General features: G+C 41.6%; 1 gene segment (V, D, J or C); it reads right to left on the reverse strand.

The window, feature by feature from the left end:
- Positions 1-17,535: 17,535 nt before the first annotated feature.
- The window catches only part of LOC116628967, a 48,301-nt gene continuing 43,432 nt past the window's right edge, over positions 17,536-22,404 (reverse strand). Inside the window, 2 exon segments of the C gene segment in view lie at positions 17,536-17,678; positions 19,884-19,931. Of these exon segments, the coding sequence occupies positions 17,536-17,678; positions 19,884-19,931 (191 nt within the window).

Below are 22,404 nucleotides of genomic sequence, written 5' to 3' on the forward strand. Positions count from 1 at the left end.
ACTAACCCCATTATTAAAACCATGTCTAAGTAGCATGCTGGGTAATCACACTTTGCTATGGAATCACAGAAGGTTAGTCAATTACAGATGAAAAGTGTGGGGACCCAGGGCAGGCTTCCCCTGAAGGGCCACTTTGGCATGAAGATTATTTTGAGTTAAAATAATCAAAACCCAGCAGATGCAGGAAAAGCTTCTGCCTCCCCCTAAACTGCAGAAATTTACACTGGAAAGGAGAGCCTGTGGCAGCAAGAGAACTATTAACAAAGACTCCCCTTTGCCTAAGGAACTCATCTGCATAATTGGGCAACCTGTTCTTCCAAACACCTCCTCTCACCTTCCTCCTTCTGGCCCCTTTGTGTCCTCACACCCTGCCCCCTCCTTAGCTCATATAAGCTTCCTACTGCCTCATTGTCTTAGAATTTCCATGCCTATGTGAACTCCCCATACATATTTCTATTAAATTTGATTTTCTTCTGTTAATCTGTCTCATATCAATTTGATTCTAAGTCCAGGTAGAAGGACCAAAGGGGAAGGAAGGTCTTTCCCCAACAAAAGGAAAGCTTTCCTTCCAGAAGCCTCATTGTTCCTCATCTTTAAAGATGAGAAAACAGCTTCCAAAAAGCAGGAGACTCATTCAATATGACAGGACCATGAGTGGCTGAGGTGGGATTAGAACCCCTACCCCCTTCTCTCTACTGTGCGCCCCTCTCATGAGTGGACCTGGCATTTCAAACTCAGTCACTACATGCAGAGCACCCACCTCCCATCAGGCATGGGGCCAGTCCACTTTCAAACATTAACCTCAATTTTGTAACCATGAAAATAATAAAATCTATGAAGCACACATGAGTATTGTCAGCCAACAGAGAATGACAGGTTTTTGGACAGTCTTCACCAAGGACTCATTTAAAAAGGTGAGCAACAATGAGATACCACCTCACACCAGTCAGAATGGCTAAAATTAGCAAGTCAGGAAATGACAGATGTTGGCGGGGATGCGGAGAAAGGGGAACCCTCCCACACTGTTGGTGGGAATGCAAGCTGGTGCAGCCACTCTGGAAAACAGTATGGAGGTTCCTCAAAAAGTTGAAAATAGAGCTACCATACGATCAGCAATTGCACTACTGGGTATTTACCCCAAAGATACAAATGTAGGGATCTGAAGGGGTACGTGCACCCCGATGTTTATAGCAGCAATGTCCACAATAGCCAAACTGTGGAAAGAGCCAAGATGTCCATCGACAGATGAATGGATAAAGAAGAAGTGGTATATATATACAATGGAATATTATGCAGCCATCAAAAGGCATGAGATCTTGCCATTTGCAACGACGTGGATGGAGCTGGAGGGTATTATGCTGAGCGAAATAAGTCAATCAGAGAAAGACATGTATCATATGACCTCACTGATATGAGGAATTCTTAATCTCAGGAAACAAACTGGGGGTTGCTGGAGTGGAGGGTAGGGTGGGAGAGATGGGATGGCTGGGTGATAAACACTGGGGAGGGTATGTGCTCTGGTAGGCGCTGTGAATTGTGCAAGACTGTTGAATCTCAGATCTGTACTTCTGAAACAAATAATGCAATATATGTTAAGAAAAAAAAAGAAGAAGAAGATAGCAGGAGGGGAAGAATGAAGGGGGGAAATTGGAGGGGGAGACGAACCATGAGAGAGGATGGGCTCTGAAAAACAAACTGAGGGTTCTAGAGGGGAGGGGGATGGGAGGATGGGTTAGCCTGGTGATGGGTATTAAAGAGGGCACGTTCTGCATGGAGCACTGGGTGTTATGCACAAACAATGAATCATGGAACACTACATCAAAAACTAATGATGTAATGTATGGTGATTAACATAACAATAAAAAGATTTAAAAAATAAAAAATAAAATAAAATAAAAAGATGAGCAAATTTGATAAGCATTGAACCTGCTTTCCTAGAAGAAATTAGGATCAGTTATATTGGTCCACTTTGGCTCTCCTCAAAGGTAAATGGATGTGGGCAGGGGGTGGTGATTTGCTAACCAATACTGACTCTTGCAGCTGTGTTAATACTTACAGAGCTTCACACCCGATGTCGCCTGACCCCATTCTGTCAGTCAGGCTCCTGTTGGCATCACTCTGGGCAGGTGTCTTGTCGCTAGGAACCCTAGTTGGGGGATGAGGGACAAGGTCCTGCGGGATGATCTCTGGGCTCCCAACCGCTAGGGGGAGCCCCGCCTCTGCATTTCAGGGGTCCCTTCTGTGGGGAGAGTGCCTTTGCATGTTGCACCTAGTGGGGGACAAAACTTAGGTTCCCAGCACACTAGCCTGCTAGACCCTGGGAGGAGGGAGAGCACCAGTAGCCAGGGAGGGATCAGGCGCCACGGAGAAGCCCACGTTGGCCCAGTGCGCGTTCAGGGGCCGGAGACAGAGTGATGTGGGCAGGAGCCGGGCCTGGCTGAGCTTTTCCAGGCATTAGGAGCTTCTGGCTCAGACAGATGTGTTTGGGGGCAGGTGTCTTCCACATGTAAAATGTCTAATTCAAATGGTGCTGGGTTATGTGCCCGTCAGCTGACGACAGCAGTGACCAGTGCCTTTTTACTCCCAAAGTGATCCTGTCACAGGTCCAGCCTCCCACGTGTTCTGTACCGTCACCGTCTATAATGGTGAAGCCTCGTTTTCCAGTGTGAGCCCCGGAAACTGCATTTCCCTCTCCTGGTCACGTCTGTCCTTCCAGTTTTTCTCTAGGGACTTTCGGCTGTGTGCTCCCCATCATTCCATGCCTCCTCGCCTGAATGGAGACGTGGTACCTGGATCTTAAAGTGTTACCTCAAGAGGCAGAAGAGGAACCAGTAAGTGTCCCCCCAAGTTAGGCTCCTGAAACTGGCTAGGGACCGAGATAGAAGGAAGACCCTGGGAGTGCTGATTGGAACGGAGTCCCACTCGGTGGGTGAGGTGGATCTCGGGTCTCCATCCTTCCATGGGCCCAGCAGAAATCCAGAGCAGGTGGAGGACAGAATGGGGAGAGAACGTGGCTCCTCTCTTGAGCTGTCAGGCCAAGCTTCCCTAGAAGACAGTGTGAGCCCTGGGGAAAAGCCCCTTCCAACACCAGAAACAGCCAGCACCTCTGTCCCTGGGATCACAGTCCTAGGACACTAAGCACTTTGTGCATCTGAACAGCCCGGTTCCTCAGGGACAGAGAGATGGAAACCAGTCAGGCTGAGCTGAGACAGCAACTCTAAGAGTCAGAGACCCTCCAGGGTCTCCCGTGGCTTCCATAGGGCAGGTGGTGGCTTTGAGGGGCCACCATCAGCACAGGTGGTGCCTGGAGTGGGATGAGTTGTGGGTGAGGGAGGAACGTGGAGGGTGGGAGGAGGGAGACAGCCAGTCAGACAAATGCTCAGTCACCTCAGGCTTCCCCCACCCTCCTGTGAGGAGCAGAGGGGTTCCTAGCGCTGTGGGATCCTGAGCCCTGCCAGGGGGTTATCGTCACCTGTGGGCTTTGAGACCCCCGGACATTGACCAGGACGCCCCATGATGGACTGAGCTGCATGGTTCATTATTGGGCTGGAATTTTTCTCTGCATGATGGCCTGAGTGGAAGCCCAGGGGCCATCCCCGCCCTCTTGCTGGTGACATGATCAAGACTCAATGCAGAGACCCAGGCCATTTCAAGACATGCTCTGATTATGCTCTGTCACACATCTGGCTTGGTTTGCACTGCCTAAGGAAAAAAAGGTTTTTTAAAAAAAGATTTTATTTATTTATTTATTAGAGAGAGAGAGAGCATGCATGAGTGGGGTGAAGAGGGGCAGCGGGAGGGGGAGAAGCAGACTCCACTCTGAGCAGGGAGCCAAACATGGGGCTCAGTCCCTGGACCACAAGATCATGACCTGAGCCAAAAGCAGGTGCTTAACCAACTGAGCCACCAGGCAGCCCTGCCTAAGAAGAAAAAGATTCTTATCTCCTAGAAAAAGTTAACCATGATTATATCCTTAATGAACAGTAGAGGAAAATAAATGTGTAAAAGGTTTTATTTTGGGTAATCTAATTTACAGAGCAGAAATCTATAAGAACAGAATTATTATTCAAGAGTAAATTTTAAAACACCTGAATCAGATCAAGATAATTCTTCTCTTGTGAGCCCTCTGTTCTATGAAAACCTGTCATGGAGCAGCGGCAGAGAGAACTAATGGAAGTTCCTTCTGTAGTTGTGTGTCAACATCAAATTGAGCTTGGTTGAAAGTAGATCAACTATTAATGTGACTGAGGCTTGAATGCTTATGTGATTCAACCAAATTCAAGAACAAAGGACGAATGAAACAATTTACAACAGCCTGTATTTTCATGGTCTATAGCACATTAGGTGGGGTGCTCCTCTACCTTCTCCCAGTGTTACCCTCCCTTGGGCCCTGAGCCTCACTGTGATGGACCCTCTCCTCACGTGCGAGTGTGCTGAGCTCCCACATCAGGCTTCCTCCTCTTTTATGTGCTTTTTAAATTCCTTTCTTCTCTGTGGGTAACTTTTTATTGAAGAACTATTTTTTCCATCTTAATAATGTTTTATACATTCATAAAAGGCTATTATTTATTATGCTTTACAATTGACATTTCTCTACCAAAATGCATACTTTAGGCCATTTGTCCCACCTGACTGGGACTTTTGATTTGCTTTGTGCTTTTGTTTTAATGAGTTGTTTTCTGCAGGGAGGAAAGTATTCCCCAGGGGAAGACACCAAATACTGAGTCAAGGAATCAAATGAGTAAAAGGTAATTTTTAAAACTAGTTGGAATTTGTGCTTATAGCACTGGTTTATAATTTATTAACAAAACAGTTTTTGGTCAAGAGATTTCAAAATACCTCTTTTTGCTGAGTTTTATTCTCCTGAATCTGAAACAGATAAAAAAATGTGATTATCATTTGTGTTTTCATCCATCACTCAATAGCTCAGCCCTCCCTCCCGCTCCTTTGCTCCCTCTGCTCTCAAAACACTGAGCAGACATTAAACACAGCAGACACTGAGGATACGACAGTAACTGAGACGTGGTAACTGAGATGTGGTCTTGCTGTGGAACCCGTGGTGAGACCCAGAGTGTAAGATAAATGTACCCGAGGGCCACAGACCCTGTGATGTGCAATCTGCATCTCAGAAGACAGGCAGAGCAGGGGAAGGGTCTTGATGCTCTCTTATTCCCTGCAACCCCCTCACCTGACCGTCCTCCAGGACCCCCCTCTGTGAGAAGGGATCTTGGTCCACCCGGTTGCCCACGACAGAGACCAGAGCCTCCCTGTGGACCCGCCCTTTTCAGGGCTCCCATCCCATTGCTCCCCCTGCCATTTCCATCCTCTGTATTCCTGCCTCCTGGGTCTCATGCATTGTACCATCTCCTGTCTCCTCCACCTTCCACTCAGCCTTTCCTGCTGCGGTTCCTGCACCAGCTTCCTGTGTCCCTGCCTCAGCCTCTCCCAGCCCCACCAAAGAGCCATGTGACAGAGCACTTGCATTGCTCCAGGGTTCCTCAATCCACTCTAGGAGGCGAAAGTCTCATTATTCCTGTTTCAGAGATGAGCAGATTGAAGCACAGAAAAGGGAATAATTTGTGCAAGGTCATAGTAAGAGGTGGAGCTAGAGTTTGAACCCCGGCTCAGTGTTAGAGTCCACATTCACAGTTAATCCATATGTGGACTTTCAGTATTAATGGAAATACAGCATTGATCATATCTTCTGCCCAAAAGCCTTCACTGGCAGAAAGGATAAAGCAAGTCATGGTCCTTAGCCTGGCAGCAAGCACCAGTTTGACCTCACCAGTTGTCCAACCTCCCAGTACTGTCTCCCTGTGTTCCCTTCTTAGCTTTGCTGAAAACATTGCATGCCCAAACCCTCAAGCCATTGCTCAGCGTGCTTTCCTATCCTTTCCACTGTTGCTCTGCAGTCCTACTCTCCACTCACAGGAGGGAAGGCTTCTCCCACCCCACCCCCACCCCCTGGCTGCCGGGAGGGTGTTCTCTGCATTTCCTCAGGGACTCTCCCCCAACCCTGTCATCTGTGCTGGCTGCACTGCTCTCAGCACTGACCTGGCCTGTTTCTACCACTGGGATTGCAGACTGAGTTGGAGACTGCATTATTTTATTCCCAGCATTGAGTTCAGTAAGTAATGAAACACACACACGCGCACACACACACACACACACACACACACATGATAGTAGAGCAGATTCCAGGCAGAAAAACTCATGTGAGTGATCAGAGGCACAGCAAGGGGACAGCGAATCAGGGGAACTCCAAGCAACCTGATACTCTGGACTTTTGAATTGGATCTAAAAGCAGTATAAAACATAAAAGCATAGAGTTAGATGAAATACAGATATGAATCAGCCAGCAGAAACTCAAATAAGTATTAACCTCCCTAGGCATTATTCATCATGCTTTCCAGTTCTGAATCCATTGGCTTCCTGCCTCTGAATTTTTTTTTAACTAAGATTTTTATTTATTTGAGATAGAGATCGAGAGAGAGAGAGAAAGAAAGAGAGAGTGCGCACAAGTGGAGGGAAGGGGCGGAGGGAGAGGGAGAAGCAAATTCTCCACTGAGAAGTAGGAGCGAGGACTAGCTGCAAATTCAGAAACATTTATGGGTGATAAAAGTGCTCCAAAATTATACTGCCATGTTGATTTAAAAAGTACATATTTACCAGAAACCATGCAATTAATTGTCCACCGATCTGCTTTCTGTCTTGAAAATTTGCACTTCATGGACAATTAATATAAATATAATCACAGAATATGTAGTTTTTTTGCATGTAGCTTCTTTTACTTAGTATAATGTTCTTTTTTTTTTTTTCATGAGTTAAATAAATGGTTGTTTGTTTTTTTTTTTAATTTTTTTTTATTGTTATGTTAATCCCCATACATTACATCATTAGTTTTAGATATAGTGTTCCATGATTCATTGTTTGTGCATAACACCCAGTGCTCCATGCAGAACGTGCCCTCCTCAATACCCATCACCAGGCTAACCCATCCTCCCAACCCCCTCCCCTCTAGAACCCTCAGTTTGTTTTTCAGAGTCTACTTAGTATAATGTTCTTGATGGTCATTCATGGTGTACCATGTATAAGTAGTTTCTTCCTTTATATGACTAGATACTATTCCATTTTATGGATATACAGTGTTTTGTTTATTCATCAGTGGATGGACATTTGAATTGTTGCCAATTTTTGGCTATTATGAGTAATTCTGATATGAATATTTACATACATGTCTTTGTGGGGACATTTGTTTTATTTTTTCTTAGATTCCTAGGGGAGGATTTGCTGGGTGTTTTGGTGAGTTTTTGTTTAACTTTTTATGTTATTGCCAGAGTGTTCTCCAAAGTTGCTGTACCATTTTATGGGTTTATTTCTTGACTCTCAATTGTCTTCTACTGACCTGTATGCTTTCTTAGCACCAGTACCACATTGGCCTTATTACTGTAACTTGATTCTTTTGTAATTTTTGAAATCAGGTGCAGTAAGGCCTTGTTTGAAAGGCCCGCCCTGTTGTCCCCAGGACCTCATGTGTCAGTGATATAGTTTCCCACACCCTCTGTGTGTGCAGCATTATCAATATCATCATCCAAATCAAATTTTGGGTGCATTCCGCCCCCCACTGCTTCTGTGAGGTGACCATGAGTCTTCCAACTTTGTTCTTTTTCAAAATTATTTTGTCTTTCTAGGTCTTTTGGGTTTCATGTCAATACTAAGAGGAGCTTGTTAATTTTTGCCCATGAAGCCTGCTGCATGGAATCTTCAATGGATTTGGTGAGAGTTGCCGTCATGACAATATTGAATCTTTTAATCCATGAACATGGACCCTCTCTGCATTTCTTTAGATATTCTTTCATTTTTCTCTGCGCTGTTTTGTAATTTTCAGTGTACAAGTTTTGATCTTCTTTTGTTAATGTAATTCCTAAATGTTTTATTCTTTTTGGTTTTATTGTAAGTAGAATTGTTTCCTTAATTTCATTTTCAAGTTGTTCATGCTAGTGTATAGAAATGCAACTGATACTTTGTATATCAAATGTGCACCTTGTGTCAATGCTAAACATGTTTATGGGTTCTAGTTTGGGTTTTATGCATATGTAGATTCCATGGAATTATCCACATACAGGATCATGTCATCTGTGGATAAAGATATTTTAACTTTTCCTTTGCAATCTGTTAGATATTTTTAATTTTTTTCTTGTTGTATATTCTAGAACCTTTAGTACCATGTTAAATAGAAGTGTCAAGAGCAGACATCCCTGTCTTGTTCCTGGTCTTTGGGTTAAAGTGTTCAGTCTTTCAACATTAAGTATGATGTCAGCTGTGGGTTTTCACAGATGTTCTTTATCAGGTTGAGGAAGTTCCCCTGTATTGAGATTGTTTCTTCTGCCAACTGGAATATTCCCTTAAATCCCTCTAGTGAATAGTTCACTGCAGCTGTAATGCTTTTATATTGCAGATTTTTATTTATTTTTTATTTTTTTAATTCCTCTGATTATTTTATTTTTTTAATTTTTTATTGTTATGTTAATCACCATACATTACATCATTAGTTTTTGATGTAGTGTTCCATGATTCATTGTTTGTGCATAACACCCAGTGCTCCATGCAGAACGTGCCCTCTTTACTACCCATCACCAGGCTAACCCATCCCCCCACCCCCCTCCCCTCTAGAACCCTCAGTTTGTTTTTCAGAGTCCATCGTCTCTCATGGTTCATCTCCCCCTCCGATTTCCCCCCCTTCATTCTTCCCCTCCTGCTATCTTCTTCTTTTTTTTTTTTTCTTAACATATATTGCATTATTTGTTTCAGAGGTACAGATCTGTGATTCAACAGTCTTGCACAATTCACAGCGCTCACCATAGCACATACCCTCCCCAGTGTCTATCACCCAGCCACCCCATCTCTCCCACCCCACCCCCCACTCCAGCAACCCTCAGTTTGTTTCCTGAGATTAAGAATTCCTCATATCGGTGAGGTCATATGATACATGTCTTTCTCTGATTGACTTATTTCACTCAGCATAACACCCTCCAGTTCCATCCACGTCGTTGCAAATGGCAAGAGCTCATTCCTTTTGATGGCTGCATAATATTCCATTATATATATATACCACATCTTCTTTATCCATTCATCTGTCGATGGACATCTTGGCTCTTTCCACAGTTTGGCTATTGTGGACATTGCTTTTCTATTGCAGATTTTAAAAAAATATCTGTTCTTTTTTGTAATTTCTGGCTCCTTCTTTAGATTTCTATTTGTAGATTCATTGTTGTCATACTTTCCTTTAACTCTCTAACCTGGTTTTGTGTGGTTTTTTGAACATATTTGTAATAGCTGCACTGAAGTCTTTGTCTGCTACAGAAAATGTCTGGTCACACTCAAGGACAGCTTGAATTGAGTTGTGGGAGTTCTCCCCTTATAATAGACATACTTTTGTGATTCTTTACCAGTCTTGCTAATTTACTATTGAAAAAATATTTTGTGGCAAATATATTGCAGCAACGCTAGATTGTGAATTGTCCCCAATTGCTGTTTGTGTGCTGAGAATGTTGCTTGGGTTGAATGTGTGATATTATCTCCTCTATGGTATGTGCCTGCTCGTGACTCTCCTGTTTTCTTTTTTAATTATTTATTTTTCAGCCTAGCTTCCTGGGTATCACCCCATGTCTACATAGTTTAGTGGTAGCCACGATTAGATAGGGATTGTGGTCAAGCGCTTTGATTAAGACTTCCATCCTCTGCCAAATCATTATGTTGTATGTATTGGGTAGCACATTCATATTTTAGGCAATTTTGAGTCTTACCCAGCTTATACATTTTGTGAGGCCCTTCATGTTTGCTCTGCTTATGAGTATGGCCTCAGGGTTGACTAGCAGTGTTTGGCTGGCTTGGGCTCTTTTAGGTCTCTGCTAAGCATGCACACAGCTTCAGCCCAGCACATGCTTGCTGCAACCATAACCCCAACCGCAGACCAGCAGAGCCCCTGGCCTTCCTGCTTGCACACCACACAGCTTGTCAGGTCGCATTCATATCACTTCCCACCCCAAATTAACTCAGCTCCTTACACTGTGTAATATTACTGCTAGTCCTCATAGGCCATTCTATCTTAGAAGAACCTTCATGCCCATGGAGCTGGGTATTGGGAGGTGGGTGAGGAATGGGATCAGCTCCAGGCAAGAGCACCGATGTTGTTCCCTGAATTCAGCAGTTTTTCAAGCACAAACACTTCTTAGATTACTGTATGCCTGTGGACATTTCCTGAGGGTTGAAATGGCTAGTTTTGTTGTTTTAGTCCAGTTTTACATATGATTTTCAAGGAGAAAATTTGTTAACCTCACTTGACCATAGCCAAAAGTCCTTGCTAGATTTCACTGTTAAATTAGGCAAAGCATACATATTATAATTAAAAGTTTGTCTTCAGTTAGGACGCTGACATAATTCCGAGACATGTCAGCTTGTTGTGGCTCAAATACCATTAGCCTGACATGTGGAAAGGAAGCCCAGAAACAGGAAGACTTGGTACAACCACCTTCCTCAGACTCGTTTCAAATTAAGAAGGTATTTAATCTATCCCAGCATCTCTAAGATTTATAACAGTTTAATAGGCTGGCAATGAAGCCTTCCAATAGTGATGTCCTTGTCTATTTATTTTACCACAAATTTCACCTGAACTGTGTGACAATTGTAAGTTAAAAAGTGGGACATAATCTTTTCCTAATAGTGTCTGCTATTCATTAGCTGTACCACACTTGTTCTTGGCTGTAATGCACGTAGACATTCTCAGAAGAAAATGTCCTATCTAAGGTGTATTATTTGACAAGAGGAAAGCAACTGTGAGGCAGGCTTCTTCCTTTGTGTGTGAGTAGGCTCTATCCCTCACCTGCTACCTCGTCTTCCCACAGATCCTGTTTTATGTCCCTTCCCTGATTGCGAGAGTAACACTTGCCTTTTATAAAAATGTGCACAGAACAGCAATCACAGAACCTGTCCTTCAAACTCTGCGGCCACATCAGTGCTGGCAGTTCACTTTGTCTCCTGCTCATTTTGTATTTGTAATTCCACATAATCGTGGCCACACTGCTGATATTATTTATACCCTGTTTTAATTTAAAGAAATTATAAACTCAGGGGCGCCTGGGTGGCTCAGTTGGTTAAGCGACTGCCTTCGGCTCAGGTCATGATCCTGGAGTCCCTGGATCAAGTCCCGCATCAGGCTCCCTGCTCGGCAGGGAGTCTGCTTCTCCCTCTGACCCTCCCGACCCTCCCCCCTCTCATGCTCTCTCTCTCAGTCTTTCTCTCTCAAATAAATAAATAAAATCTTTAAAAAAAAAAAAAAAAGAAATTATAAACTCAGTCATAATATGTAATGTTGTACATATTATGGAATATCCAGAAATGATTTAAGTCACCTGGTTATTTTCATCTTGTCTTTCTGATTTGTGTATATATCTTTACTTTTTTTATTATTATAAATATGATCCTGTGATATATACACTTTTTTCGTTACATATTTGCCTTTATTTATAACATTAGCATTTTCCATGCTGTTTTAAACTATATAAATATAATTTTAAGCAGATATTAAATATCTTCTGGAAATATAATATTTATTTAACTTTTCCTCTCTTCTCACACATTTAGACTTTGTTATGATTTTTAGGAGGAAAGTGTGCATAATTGAAATCAAGTATTATTTCATTAGAGATATTTCCTAGAGAAATAATACCAGTGAAATAGCAGGATTAAATGTATGATTAACATAAGGCTCATGAAGCATGACCCACAATGGGTAGAGCATGTAATAGTGACCACCTGGGATTGCCCTTGGCATTGGGAAGTCCTCACGACTCTCATTCACTGGGTACAGCGACTTTTAAATTTTTTTTTTAAGTGGTGTGTTTCACAAATTTGAATTAAAATGAACTAAATTATCTTGTGAGCTCCTTCATTCAAACATGAATATTTACCTTAATGCTTCATAGGAAAGTTGTGTGTCTATCAGTTTTCCTTCTTTATTCATTGTGTCCTTCAAGAAAAACTCACTTGTGTGTAGTGGCAATGGTGCTAGTCTAGGTGGAAACAGACCATTGATTTGTGCAGGTCAGATCATCCATCTGTGCTTGTTGTGAGAATGGACCAAATGACAGAAGTGTCACCGGGAGGGGCTGTGGGAGGCTGAAGCCTAACCAGAAAGAGCTCCTTATGGTGGAGAAAGGGGTGAAGGAGGCTCTGTAGGGTTTGGCCTTGGGACCCAAATCTCAAGAAGTAAGAGGTGTGGCCACAGTTAGAATATCCTATCTCAGGAAGGGAGCCACATTCATACCAGACCCACAGATGATGCCTAAGATGGATGTGAGCATATAATTTACCCTAAGAATGTGCCCTCACCTACACATGCTAGACAGAACCTATGGCATGGGGCCCATGCTCATGGGATCAAGGCTCACCCAGAAGTTGGATCTCAAGCACAGACAAGAGGAGTGAAATCTATGGTGAGAATGTGCTGTGAGGTCAGACTGTGAAAACCTAGGGTGCTGATCTTAGCAATAGAGTTATACTTTGCCAGAGACTGGACAGATTGGATCCTGGGACTGGGCCCCCTCTCTGTTGTGTGCTTGGGTTGGGTGGGGGTGGGAAAACTTTCTCTTTGTGCTCACATTGCTGAACAGCTCTCCTCTGCTCCACCCCCAGCACACTTATCTGATGTGCATGACTTCTATGGAGACTTGCTTTAATTAAGTTTGACTCTACTGTCATTTGTCCCTTTAGAGGGACTGAGATGACTCAGTCTATGACATTCAATGACACAGTTGAACTCAGGGCCTCCATAAAGCTGTGTTCTTGTGAGGGAAGAAGCACCTGCTGTTGTGACGTCTATAGTCTACCTGTGCTAGTAGCTTCATGGGCACGGGTCTCATGTCACCCTGCCTACACTGACAAAATGAGACTGAAAATAGGAGCCTCAGTAAATCACCTGCCATGGAAAAGCACAGATCCTTGTGGAATGTGGAGGATCACCTAGTGCTACAAGAAGTCTGTGTGCTGTTTCCTTCAGAGCAGTGTCATCAGAGTGGACTGAGGGAGCAGCGTCTCAACAGTCCTGGTCATACGATCCCAACTCATGTAGCAGGTGCTGGAATGAACGTGGTATAAAATAGGGGGACACCCCACCCACAGCCTCACAGTATGTTTGGCAGCATGAGCATGTGCAGATGGATATGTTCTTTCCATTAGCTGTGGCCTTTTGGAAGTGAGCAAAGTCAGCTGTGGTTTAACTGTCCTTATTTCATCTTCCAACACCCGAGCCACCGCTTGCACAGCCCCAACCAGCAGGGGCCGGTTTGACTTCAAGCATTTTCCACAAATCAACCACATTTGACAGAGCACATTGACAAAACAAGCCTGAGAAAATAAAGCACCATCACCACACCAGCACCCTCCTGCCCCCCACACTGTCTCCTGCACCACCACCCCCCCCTCTCTTTACCTCCCAGTCCAGGGCAGCCCAGATCCAGTTGGGGAAGGAAGGTGCTACAGGAGACACTGCCTAGGAGCCCCAGCCGTGACATCAGCCCCACACAGCTTTCCATCATTTGTTAGTTTCCCCCCTCTGTGCCTCCGTGCTTTCCACATACAGAAACAGGTCCAGATCTCTAAGTAGAGGCTCAGACATTTGTCCTAAGAGGTCTGATCACATTCTTGAGAATCAAGGAGTAGATCAAAATTGTTTCCTCTTTCTTGTATCTGGTGGGTCTTATGTTGTTTCCACATGGGAACCTCTACTTGGTTTCCAAAAGCACCTGTTTCACAGAAACTTAGGCTGATTGTAAATAAAAAAAGATCCTTCTGCATTTTATTTTTTTCCTTTTTTTAAATTTTATTATGTTATGTTAGTCACCATACATTACATCATTAGTTTTTGGTGTAGTGTTCCATGACTCATTGTTTGTGCATAACACCCAGTGTTCCATTCAATACATGCCCTCTTTAATACCCATCACCAGGCTAACGCATCCCCCCACCCCTTCCCCTCTAGAACCCTCAGTTTGTTTCTCAGACACCATAGTCTCTCATTGTTCATCTCCCCCTCCGATCTCCCCCCCTTCATTTTTCCCTTCCTGTTATCTTCTTCTTTTTTTTTTTTTTTAAACATATAATGTATTATTTGTTTCAGAGGTACAGGTCTGTGATTCAACAGTCTTACACAATTCACGGTGCTCACCATAGCACATACCCTCTCCAATGTCTATCACCAGCCACCCCATCCCTCTCACCCTCCACCACTCCAGCAACCCTCAGTTTGTTTCCTGAGATTAAGAATTCCTCATATCACTGAGGTCATATGATACATGTCTTTCTCTGATTGACTTATTTTGCTCAACATAATACCCTCCAGTTCCATCCACATCATTGCAAATGGCAAGATCTCATTCCTTTGATGGCTGCATAATATTCCATTGTGTATATATACCACTTCTTCTTTATCCATTCATCTGTCGATGGACATCTTGGCTCATTCCATAGTTTGGCTATTGTGGACATTGCTGCTATAAACATTGGGCTGCACGTATCCCTTCGGATGCCTACATTTGTATCTTTGGGGTAAATACCCAGTAGTGCAATTGCTGGGTCATAGGGTATCTGTATTTTAAACTTTTTGAGGAACCTCCATACTGTTTTCCAGAGTGGCTGCACCAGCTTGCATTCCCACCAACAGTGTAGGAGGGTTCCCCTTTCTCCGCATCCCCGCCAACATCTGTCATTTCCTGACTTGTTAATTTTAGCAATTCTGACTGGTGTGAGGTGCTATCTCATTGAGGTTTTGATTTGGATTTCCCTGATGCCTAGCGATGTTGAGCACTTTTTCATGTGTCTGTTGGCCATTTGGATGTCTTCTTTGGAAAAACGTCTGTTCATGTCTTCTGCCCATTTCTTGATTGGATTCTTTGTTCTTTGGGTGTTGAGTTTGATCAGTTCTTTATAGATTTTGGATACTAGCCCTTTATCTGATATGTCATTTGCAAATATCTTCTCCCATTCCATTGGTTGTCTTTTGGTTTTGTTGACTGTTTCTTTTGCTGTGCAAAAGCTTTTTATCTTGATGAAGTCCCAATAGCTCATTTTTGCCCTGTTCCCTTGCCTTTGGTGATGTTTCTAGGAAGAAGTTGCTGCGGCTGAGATCCTTCTGCATCTTAAATGAGACATTGTTTTATGCTAAAATATAAAAACTTCTACTGTAGACGGATTCATTAGAAAAGGGGAAAAATAATCATTTATTTCTTTACCCACCAACCATGCATTGAACATTTTGTTTTATACTCACGTTTGTAAAAATATACACACATATATAAATGAGTGTCATACTTGTTAGTATTACTACTTGTAGAAATCATGGTCAAAGGACTGGACAAATATTGCACACACAAAAAGAGAAATAGAACTGGACTCAGTATATGAAAAGATGATTATCCTCATCAAAGTAAATTTAGACCATGATGAGATACTATTTTTAACCTGTCAGATTAGGAAAATCAGTGATGTTTGACAGCACTTTCCTGACACTCACCTACATCATGGAAGAAGTGTACAATGGTACTATCTCTAGTGGGGTAAGTTGGCAATACCTGTTAAAATGACCAGTAACCACATCTGAAGTGATATAAAACAATATTATATTTCAGCATATTTTATAATAGTAAAAGCTTGGAAATAATCCACTGGTCTACCACAGGAAGCTGATCTTATAATGTATCTTATAAATATATAATCACCAATGAAATGCTCTGCAGCTATCTAAGTGTTCTTTTATAATGACATAAAAACAGCACAAGGTTATATAAGTGAGAAGTGCAGAATAATGTATGTCATTATTACCTGTGTGTTAGAAGGAAGGAAATTAGATCTATATGTATTTACTTATTTTTTTTATAACTAAATTCATATTTGCCTAAATAAAAACTGGAAGGATGGGCAAGAAACAAAAGTGTGACCTGTAAGTTTTGGGCAGGTAGAGACAGTTGTTGGAGCAAGATTTTGTGTTTCAATTTTTAGAGTGTTTTGATTTTGGTACCACGTGAATGTATAATCTAACAATTTTAGTAGGGTCCTGCCATGGATATTTCTTCAACAACACCTTCTTTTTTTAAAAAAAAGTTTTTATTTATTTATGTAATCTCTACACTCACTGTGGGGCACCACCTTACAACTTACACTTCGTTCCTTCCACTGAGTCAGGCAGCTGCCACCTCAATATCACTTTCTGATTAATTTCCATTTCTTCAACAATCTACATTTTTGTGTAAATGCATACTAGTCCATCATGCAACATCATTTATTTTATTTTTTTAATTTCTTCTTAGGTGTTGGGCTTAATTTGGGACTGTGGTAAATGGTGCTATGGTGTTGCATGTAAATCTTACTACATACCTTGAGGGTGTGTGTGAGTGTGTGTGAGCAAGTGTGTTATCTAATATTTCTAGGTAGAGCTGCCAACAGCAAATGCTAATGCTGTTGAGGACTCGCATGTACCCAACAAAATTAAATCATCACATCTACACAACTCCAGGAGACAGAGCACACTGTATCTTCATTTTACAGATGATAAAATAATGGCACAGAGAGTTCATATAGCTATAGATTCAAGCCCTTGGGATTCAGAGTTCAAGCACTTAACCCCTCCATCACCCCACCTTTCTGGTGTTAGTGGGGCTCTCATGGGGTTCTTGTGAGGTCAGGAACATGGTGTCTGTGAAACACTGGGATAGGTCTGAACACACCTGCAAGTCATGCGACATGTTATACTGTCGCCACCAGAGCATCTTAAACCAAATGAATCAGAATCTGAACTCTTTGAAAGAGAAATAACTTGGACACCTTCATTGGCTGTGGCTGCCCTGAGGCTGGTGCCCCAAAGAAGGCGTCATAAGGACTATCTCAGGGAAAGAATTAGAAATGTGGAATTGACCAATATTACAACCAGTGTTGAATTTGAAGGCTCAGTTGTCATGCTGTCCCTTACCTTGGACTCTCAGTTAGATTGTACCAAATGAAAGAACACAGAGGCAAAAGTAGACTTTTGATTGTTTTTATTGTGCCTATTATGATGAAGCAGTACAATACTCAGGTAGCAAAGATGGGAGTCCAGATGTGTAAAATAAATGGCTTTGAAGCAATTATCTGGTTAAAGAGCCCCAAGAGATGCAACTGGAAGTTGTGTGTTGGCTGTGCTCAGAGACATGAGTACCAGGTGGCTGAGGAGCTGGTGGACATTAAGGAGGGAGTGGTGCTGAAGCCCCTGTGAATGGTCCCCTGGCCCCACCCCTGAGTCATGGCAGAATTTGTTCTTGTTGTGGAGTGAAAGTTTCTGTTTACCCAGTGGTTTGTTAACCAGTTCTGCAATAATGACACAAGAGAAAAAAACACATTTGAACTGAAATATACCAAACTCAGAGAGAAAGTCCCACTAGATGCACAGCAGACAATTTTAGGGACAATAGACAATAGAGACAAGTGGACCCTTGGTGCCACCATGTGTTAGGAACTCTTCCTGTTGCCACAGAATGCTGGTCTCCCAAGCAGACAGATGATGATGATGCTGGAGTAGATCAGGCTCTTGAGGAGAAGTAGGAGGTAGGTGTAGTAGGCAGAGGTGTTCATGAGCTGCAGCTGCAGGGTGTCTAAAAGAAGTCATTTATTAGTTTCACCTTCTATTCTTTTGAAGGGCTAGGACTTATTAATGGGAAAGGGGTCACATTACACATTTCTGATGATCTAGGTTGAAGTGATGCCCCCACACCAGCACAACCTGACAATAAACGTCTATACCACCAACACTACCACCACCACCATCACCAAATAACTCAGAATCCAGCTTGCAGGTCAAGTCCATCAACAACCTCTGGGAAATTCACTTAGAACATTCTAAAGTATTAAAAAGTAAGGCTGATGAATCAACCTGAAAAAGCATTGGTTAAAAATAGCTTTTACCATTTCTTCACCCCCACTACATCTGTAAGTAATAATATATCTAATATGCTTTAATCACTAACTAAATGGCAGACATTTAATTTGAGAGGTTTGTGTGCAAAGCTTTAATCTTAATTTTTCAATAACCTAGGAGATTATTATTTTCATTGCCATTTTACAAATAAATTGAGGACAGAGAATTGATTTGCCTGATACCATACAGTTAGTAAATACCACCAGCAAGATTTTAATCCCAGCAACATAATGTTCAAGAACACATTCTTACCTACTCTGTATTTCTGTACCTCACGTGTAATAAATACTCCTGACAACAAAGAGTTAAGCATAAATATAAAGATGAATTGCTGATTTAGAAGCATCTTAGCCATTATATCTTGTGCATTGCTGAGATTCCTATTAAGGGTACAATCAATGGAAATTTGCTTGTGTTCAAGGTAGGGTGGGTGGGAGGTTTTAGTAAAGAGGGCATTAGTGGTGATGAGTGGAAGTTTAAATCACCATATTGTATACCTGAAACTAATATCACACTATATGTTAACTAACTGGAATTTAAATAAAAACTTAAAAAAATAATAAAATAAAAAAGTGAAAGAAAGGGGCAAATCCAAATTCTCTGCAATTTTAGGAGGTCAAACTCGCTCCCTTGTCTTTCTTGAATACTTTTATTGTAGTTATGATGTTATAGGATAATTGCATTTATTATCCTTTGAGGTTTTGCAGGAAATACATGATATCAAGAAATAATTAATGCCAATGATAGCGGGCCAGATCGGCTACTCAATGAACCATCAGGTTGAGTCTGTTCTTATGGAAATTTCTTTTACGTGTTTATCTCCAAAGAGTCAGAACTCCAGAATCATTAGCCCTTGGTGTGGAAAAGGACATCAAGTGATGCTGTGCTCGTAATTCCTTGACAAAGGGCCCTTGGTCAAGTAACATGTTAGCTAAAGTCTAGAGGCCCCTTGATATTGGACATGGAGGGCAGATCAGCAGGGCTAGAGCCAATGGTCTTTGTACTTTCTTGTTACATATGTTGGAATAAAGGTCCTGAAGCTAGTACTTATGTGTCAGCTAAGTGAAATATCCTATGTTAGACATATGTGACCTTATGTCTTCAATTACTGAATGAGGCATTATTTGTGTTATTTCTGCTTGGCTCAGAAAATGTAACTACTGTACCCATATTCATGTAGCTAATAATTAAAAGACTGGGGTTAATGTCCAGTCTGTGGCATTTGAAATCCTGCACTTACACCCCCTCCCCAAGTGTGCACCTGTCTCAGGGTCTTAGCTTTGGGATATCTTGCTTTATGACAAAAACATAGAAGAATAGAAAACTGAGTAAAGTGCATGAATTGTTAATTCAGATGGTCTGGGTTGAAGCCCCTGATCTCACTGTGTGGTGGTGCAAGGGACTTAATTAATTTTAGCTCATTGCCTCATGTGTGAAATGGGAATAAACTCCTTCACAGTGAGTATTAAGGGAATTAAACAGAATGCACTCACTGTGCAGCACAACGCCTTCTGTACAAGAAGCTCTCAGTGTCGGTTCATGTTATGAACCACCAGCAAGAACAAGGAGAAGCAATTTGATATCATGTTTTCCTCAGTCAGTAGAAACAAAAGCTACAGAAAAAATGAAGTCCATTGTTGAAAGAATTCAGAGCACATCACTGCAACCCTAATTTATAGTCCTCTCACACCCAAACCTGCATTTACTGTGTGAAGATGACTCCTGAGAAATGATGGATTGACTTAAATATCACTCAGTCTATTTTGCAAGATCCAGCCATTCTGAGGTTTCTCCTTGAAGCCCGGGAAGTTCAAAGGTTAAATTGATCTGCAGGAAAAAGTGCTATAGCATAACATAAAGGCAAACATAGACAAAATCTTACCATCTTTATATCTCACAGAAGGTTTTGTGGAGTTTATAGCAGCAAGCTCTAAAAGAAATGAGGACAAGTATTCAATTATTCATATCCATTATTTGACAGGTGTCTGTGTTGTGGAGAGATGGATGGGTAGATAGACAGATAGATAGAATTTGTCAACCAAGAGGAGAGAGTCATTACTAATATGAGCCCACAATTCCAGAATTGATTGTTCTGAGTGTGTAATTCAGTAGATCAATTCATATATTGTATTTCTGCACATGAAGATGTTGAAGTTCATGAATGATACATTTTTTTCTTGTTTTCTCACCACTGGAGGGTAATGTCTAAGACTATCTTGTTTTCCTTCTGTGCTCATAGCTCCCAGCATAGTGCCTGCCGCACAGTAGGTGTTCTATAAATACTTGTTGAATGGAAAAATAACTAGCAACATTGGCTGCTGTACAGTCCTCAGCACCCACTGCTGACATGAAGGGAGGGTTGCTACCAAAATGAATTCATCCAACCCTAGAGTGCACAGCAGAATCTTAAATTTTGGAAGGAGTCTGGAATAGGTAAATTCCCCATCTAAGCAATAGAAAGAGGTCCTACCTTTCCAAAGCACACATGTTCCCAATATCCCCAACTCTTGCACACGATTTTCTGGAGTGGTGGTGTTTGTGGACATGAGAACAATATTAATGAAAGCCAATACCTATTGAGTGATTATTACTGTGCTAGGCACTATGTGAAATGTTCACATGTATTAGGTCATCTGATCCCCCAGTGACACTGAAGTGTGCTGTATTCATGTTAGACATGAAGAAATAAGGTTTAGAGAGTCTAAGTAACTTGCTGGGAGTCATACCAGTGATTGGCAGAGCCAGCACTCAAAGGACCATTGTGAGGGTTTAGATGAGCTAGAGCATGTGGAAAATACCTTGTAAAACAATCCATAGAAATGGATAATAAGTCCACCATTGTGGACTCTCAGACATCATCTCTTCCAGTATCTTACTCTTAACAAATGACCTTTCTGTTACAGAATTTTCACAGTTCAGTCCACTTCTTTCAAGGGATAAAAAGATGGGCCAAGTAATAATCATAGTTTTCTGAATATATAAAACTGAGGTGAGGGTTGTACTTCTTTACAATGTAAAAAACAACAACAAAAACAAAACCCAACATGCATACAAAGACAAAAATCCTTAAAAAGATCATTGACTGTTGGATAGAGGAAGAGTCCCAACATGTTTTGGTTTATCCTTTCTCTGCTTGATGTGTCCTTGTCCATACATATGTGGTTCTGTTATGCAAATTGTTCACTCCACACAATCTTATTTTGGTACACTCTTAACAAATAAATCTGAGCTGTAGGCTTTGGAGTAAATCCCAAGAATAAAAAAGTATATATAATCATGTTTGGTGTTAAAATATTCTCAAGAACTGACTTAAAGTGTCTTAAAATTCCCTTTCTTTTCTATAGTGGTTTTACTCATTAAAAGAGAAATAAAAATCTCTAATCACCACGCATTGATTGATTGAAAAACATTAAGGTAACAATCTCTCAAATTAAAATCTGTGGGTGTACCCTAGGTTCTTTTTCTCAATCAGGTTGGTTGAAAACTTGGACCAGAATAGTTTTATCTCTTCAAAATCACTTCATGGATTTGGGCTTCCATGTTCTATATATTTTTAGCTTTCATCAAAAACAAAAAGAACAAACAAAAAACTTACAAGAAACAGCATTAGAAATTTGTTGTGGAAAGGCATTAACAGAAATGCCCTCAATAGTTTTGTTGCTATGAGAAGATCTTGGGAGACATTCCTTTCAGAAATTAATTCCCAGGTAAAATACATCATGAATAAAAACATCTCTCTTTTCTATTATCATCACCATAGAATGTAATATAATATATTTTTACTTTGATCATTATAGAAATCAATACCTAAAGGACTTCAGCCCAGTAGTTACATTAAACTTGTGTTTTTCTCATTTGCCTCCTCTCTGTTTCTTAGTGGTAGAAATAAGAAATTAGGGCTGTCTGTAATCTTACACCAGTTATTAGGAAAATATACATAAATACAATAAACAGATGAATAAATGTGTCCATCTCATGTTTTCAGAAACAAGCATTTTCACTGGCATTATTACAATTTCTCTTCACCACATGCCAGGAGAAAGGAAAGGTAAGTAAGTTTTGACTCTAAATTTGATCACTGGAAACACTAAGGATCCAAGAGGATAAAGATTTACTTCAGCAATTCAGAGTGGTACACTGCAAAGGTCTTTGCATGTTTTGTCATGTGTTTGTTTCCCGCTGCTTCCCAAGGGCTTGTGAACCACAGGGAAAGTACAGACTGGTTCCTTCTCATGGTCCCTCTGGGGTCTTGGTCTGTGATGTTAAAGCCAGGACTTGACTGAATCTAGTGAGTTACTGGACCACAGCCGGGCCAGGGCACCTTCAGCTGTCTGCCACACTGTCTAAATATGTCTAGCATAAGCCCCGATGAGGTTAATTTGGGACACAATGCCTGAATCATG

Source organism: Phoca vitulina, unplaced genomic scaffold (genome assembly GCF_004348235.1).
Source record: "Phoca vitulina isolate PV1807 unplaced genomic scaffold, GSC_HSeal_1.0 scaffold159, whole genome shotgun sequence".
In the NCBI taxonomy this organism is placed as follows: Eukaryota; Metazoa; Chordata; class Mammalia; order Carnivora; family Phocidae; genus Phoca; species Phoca vitulina.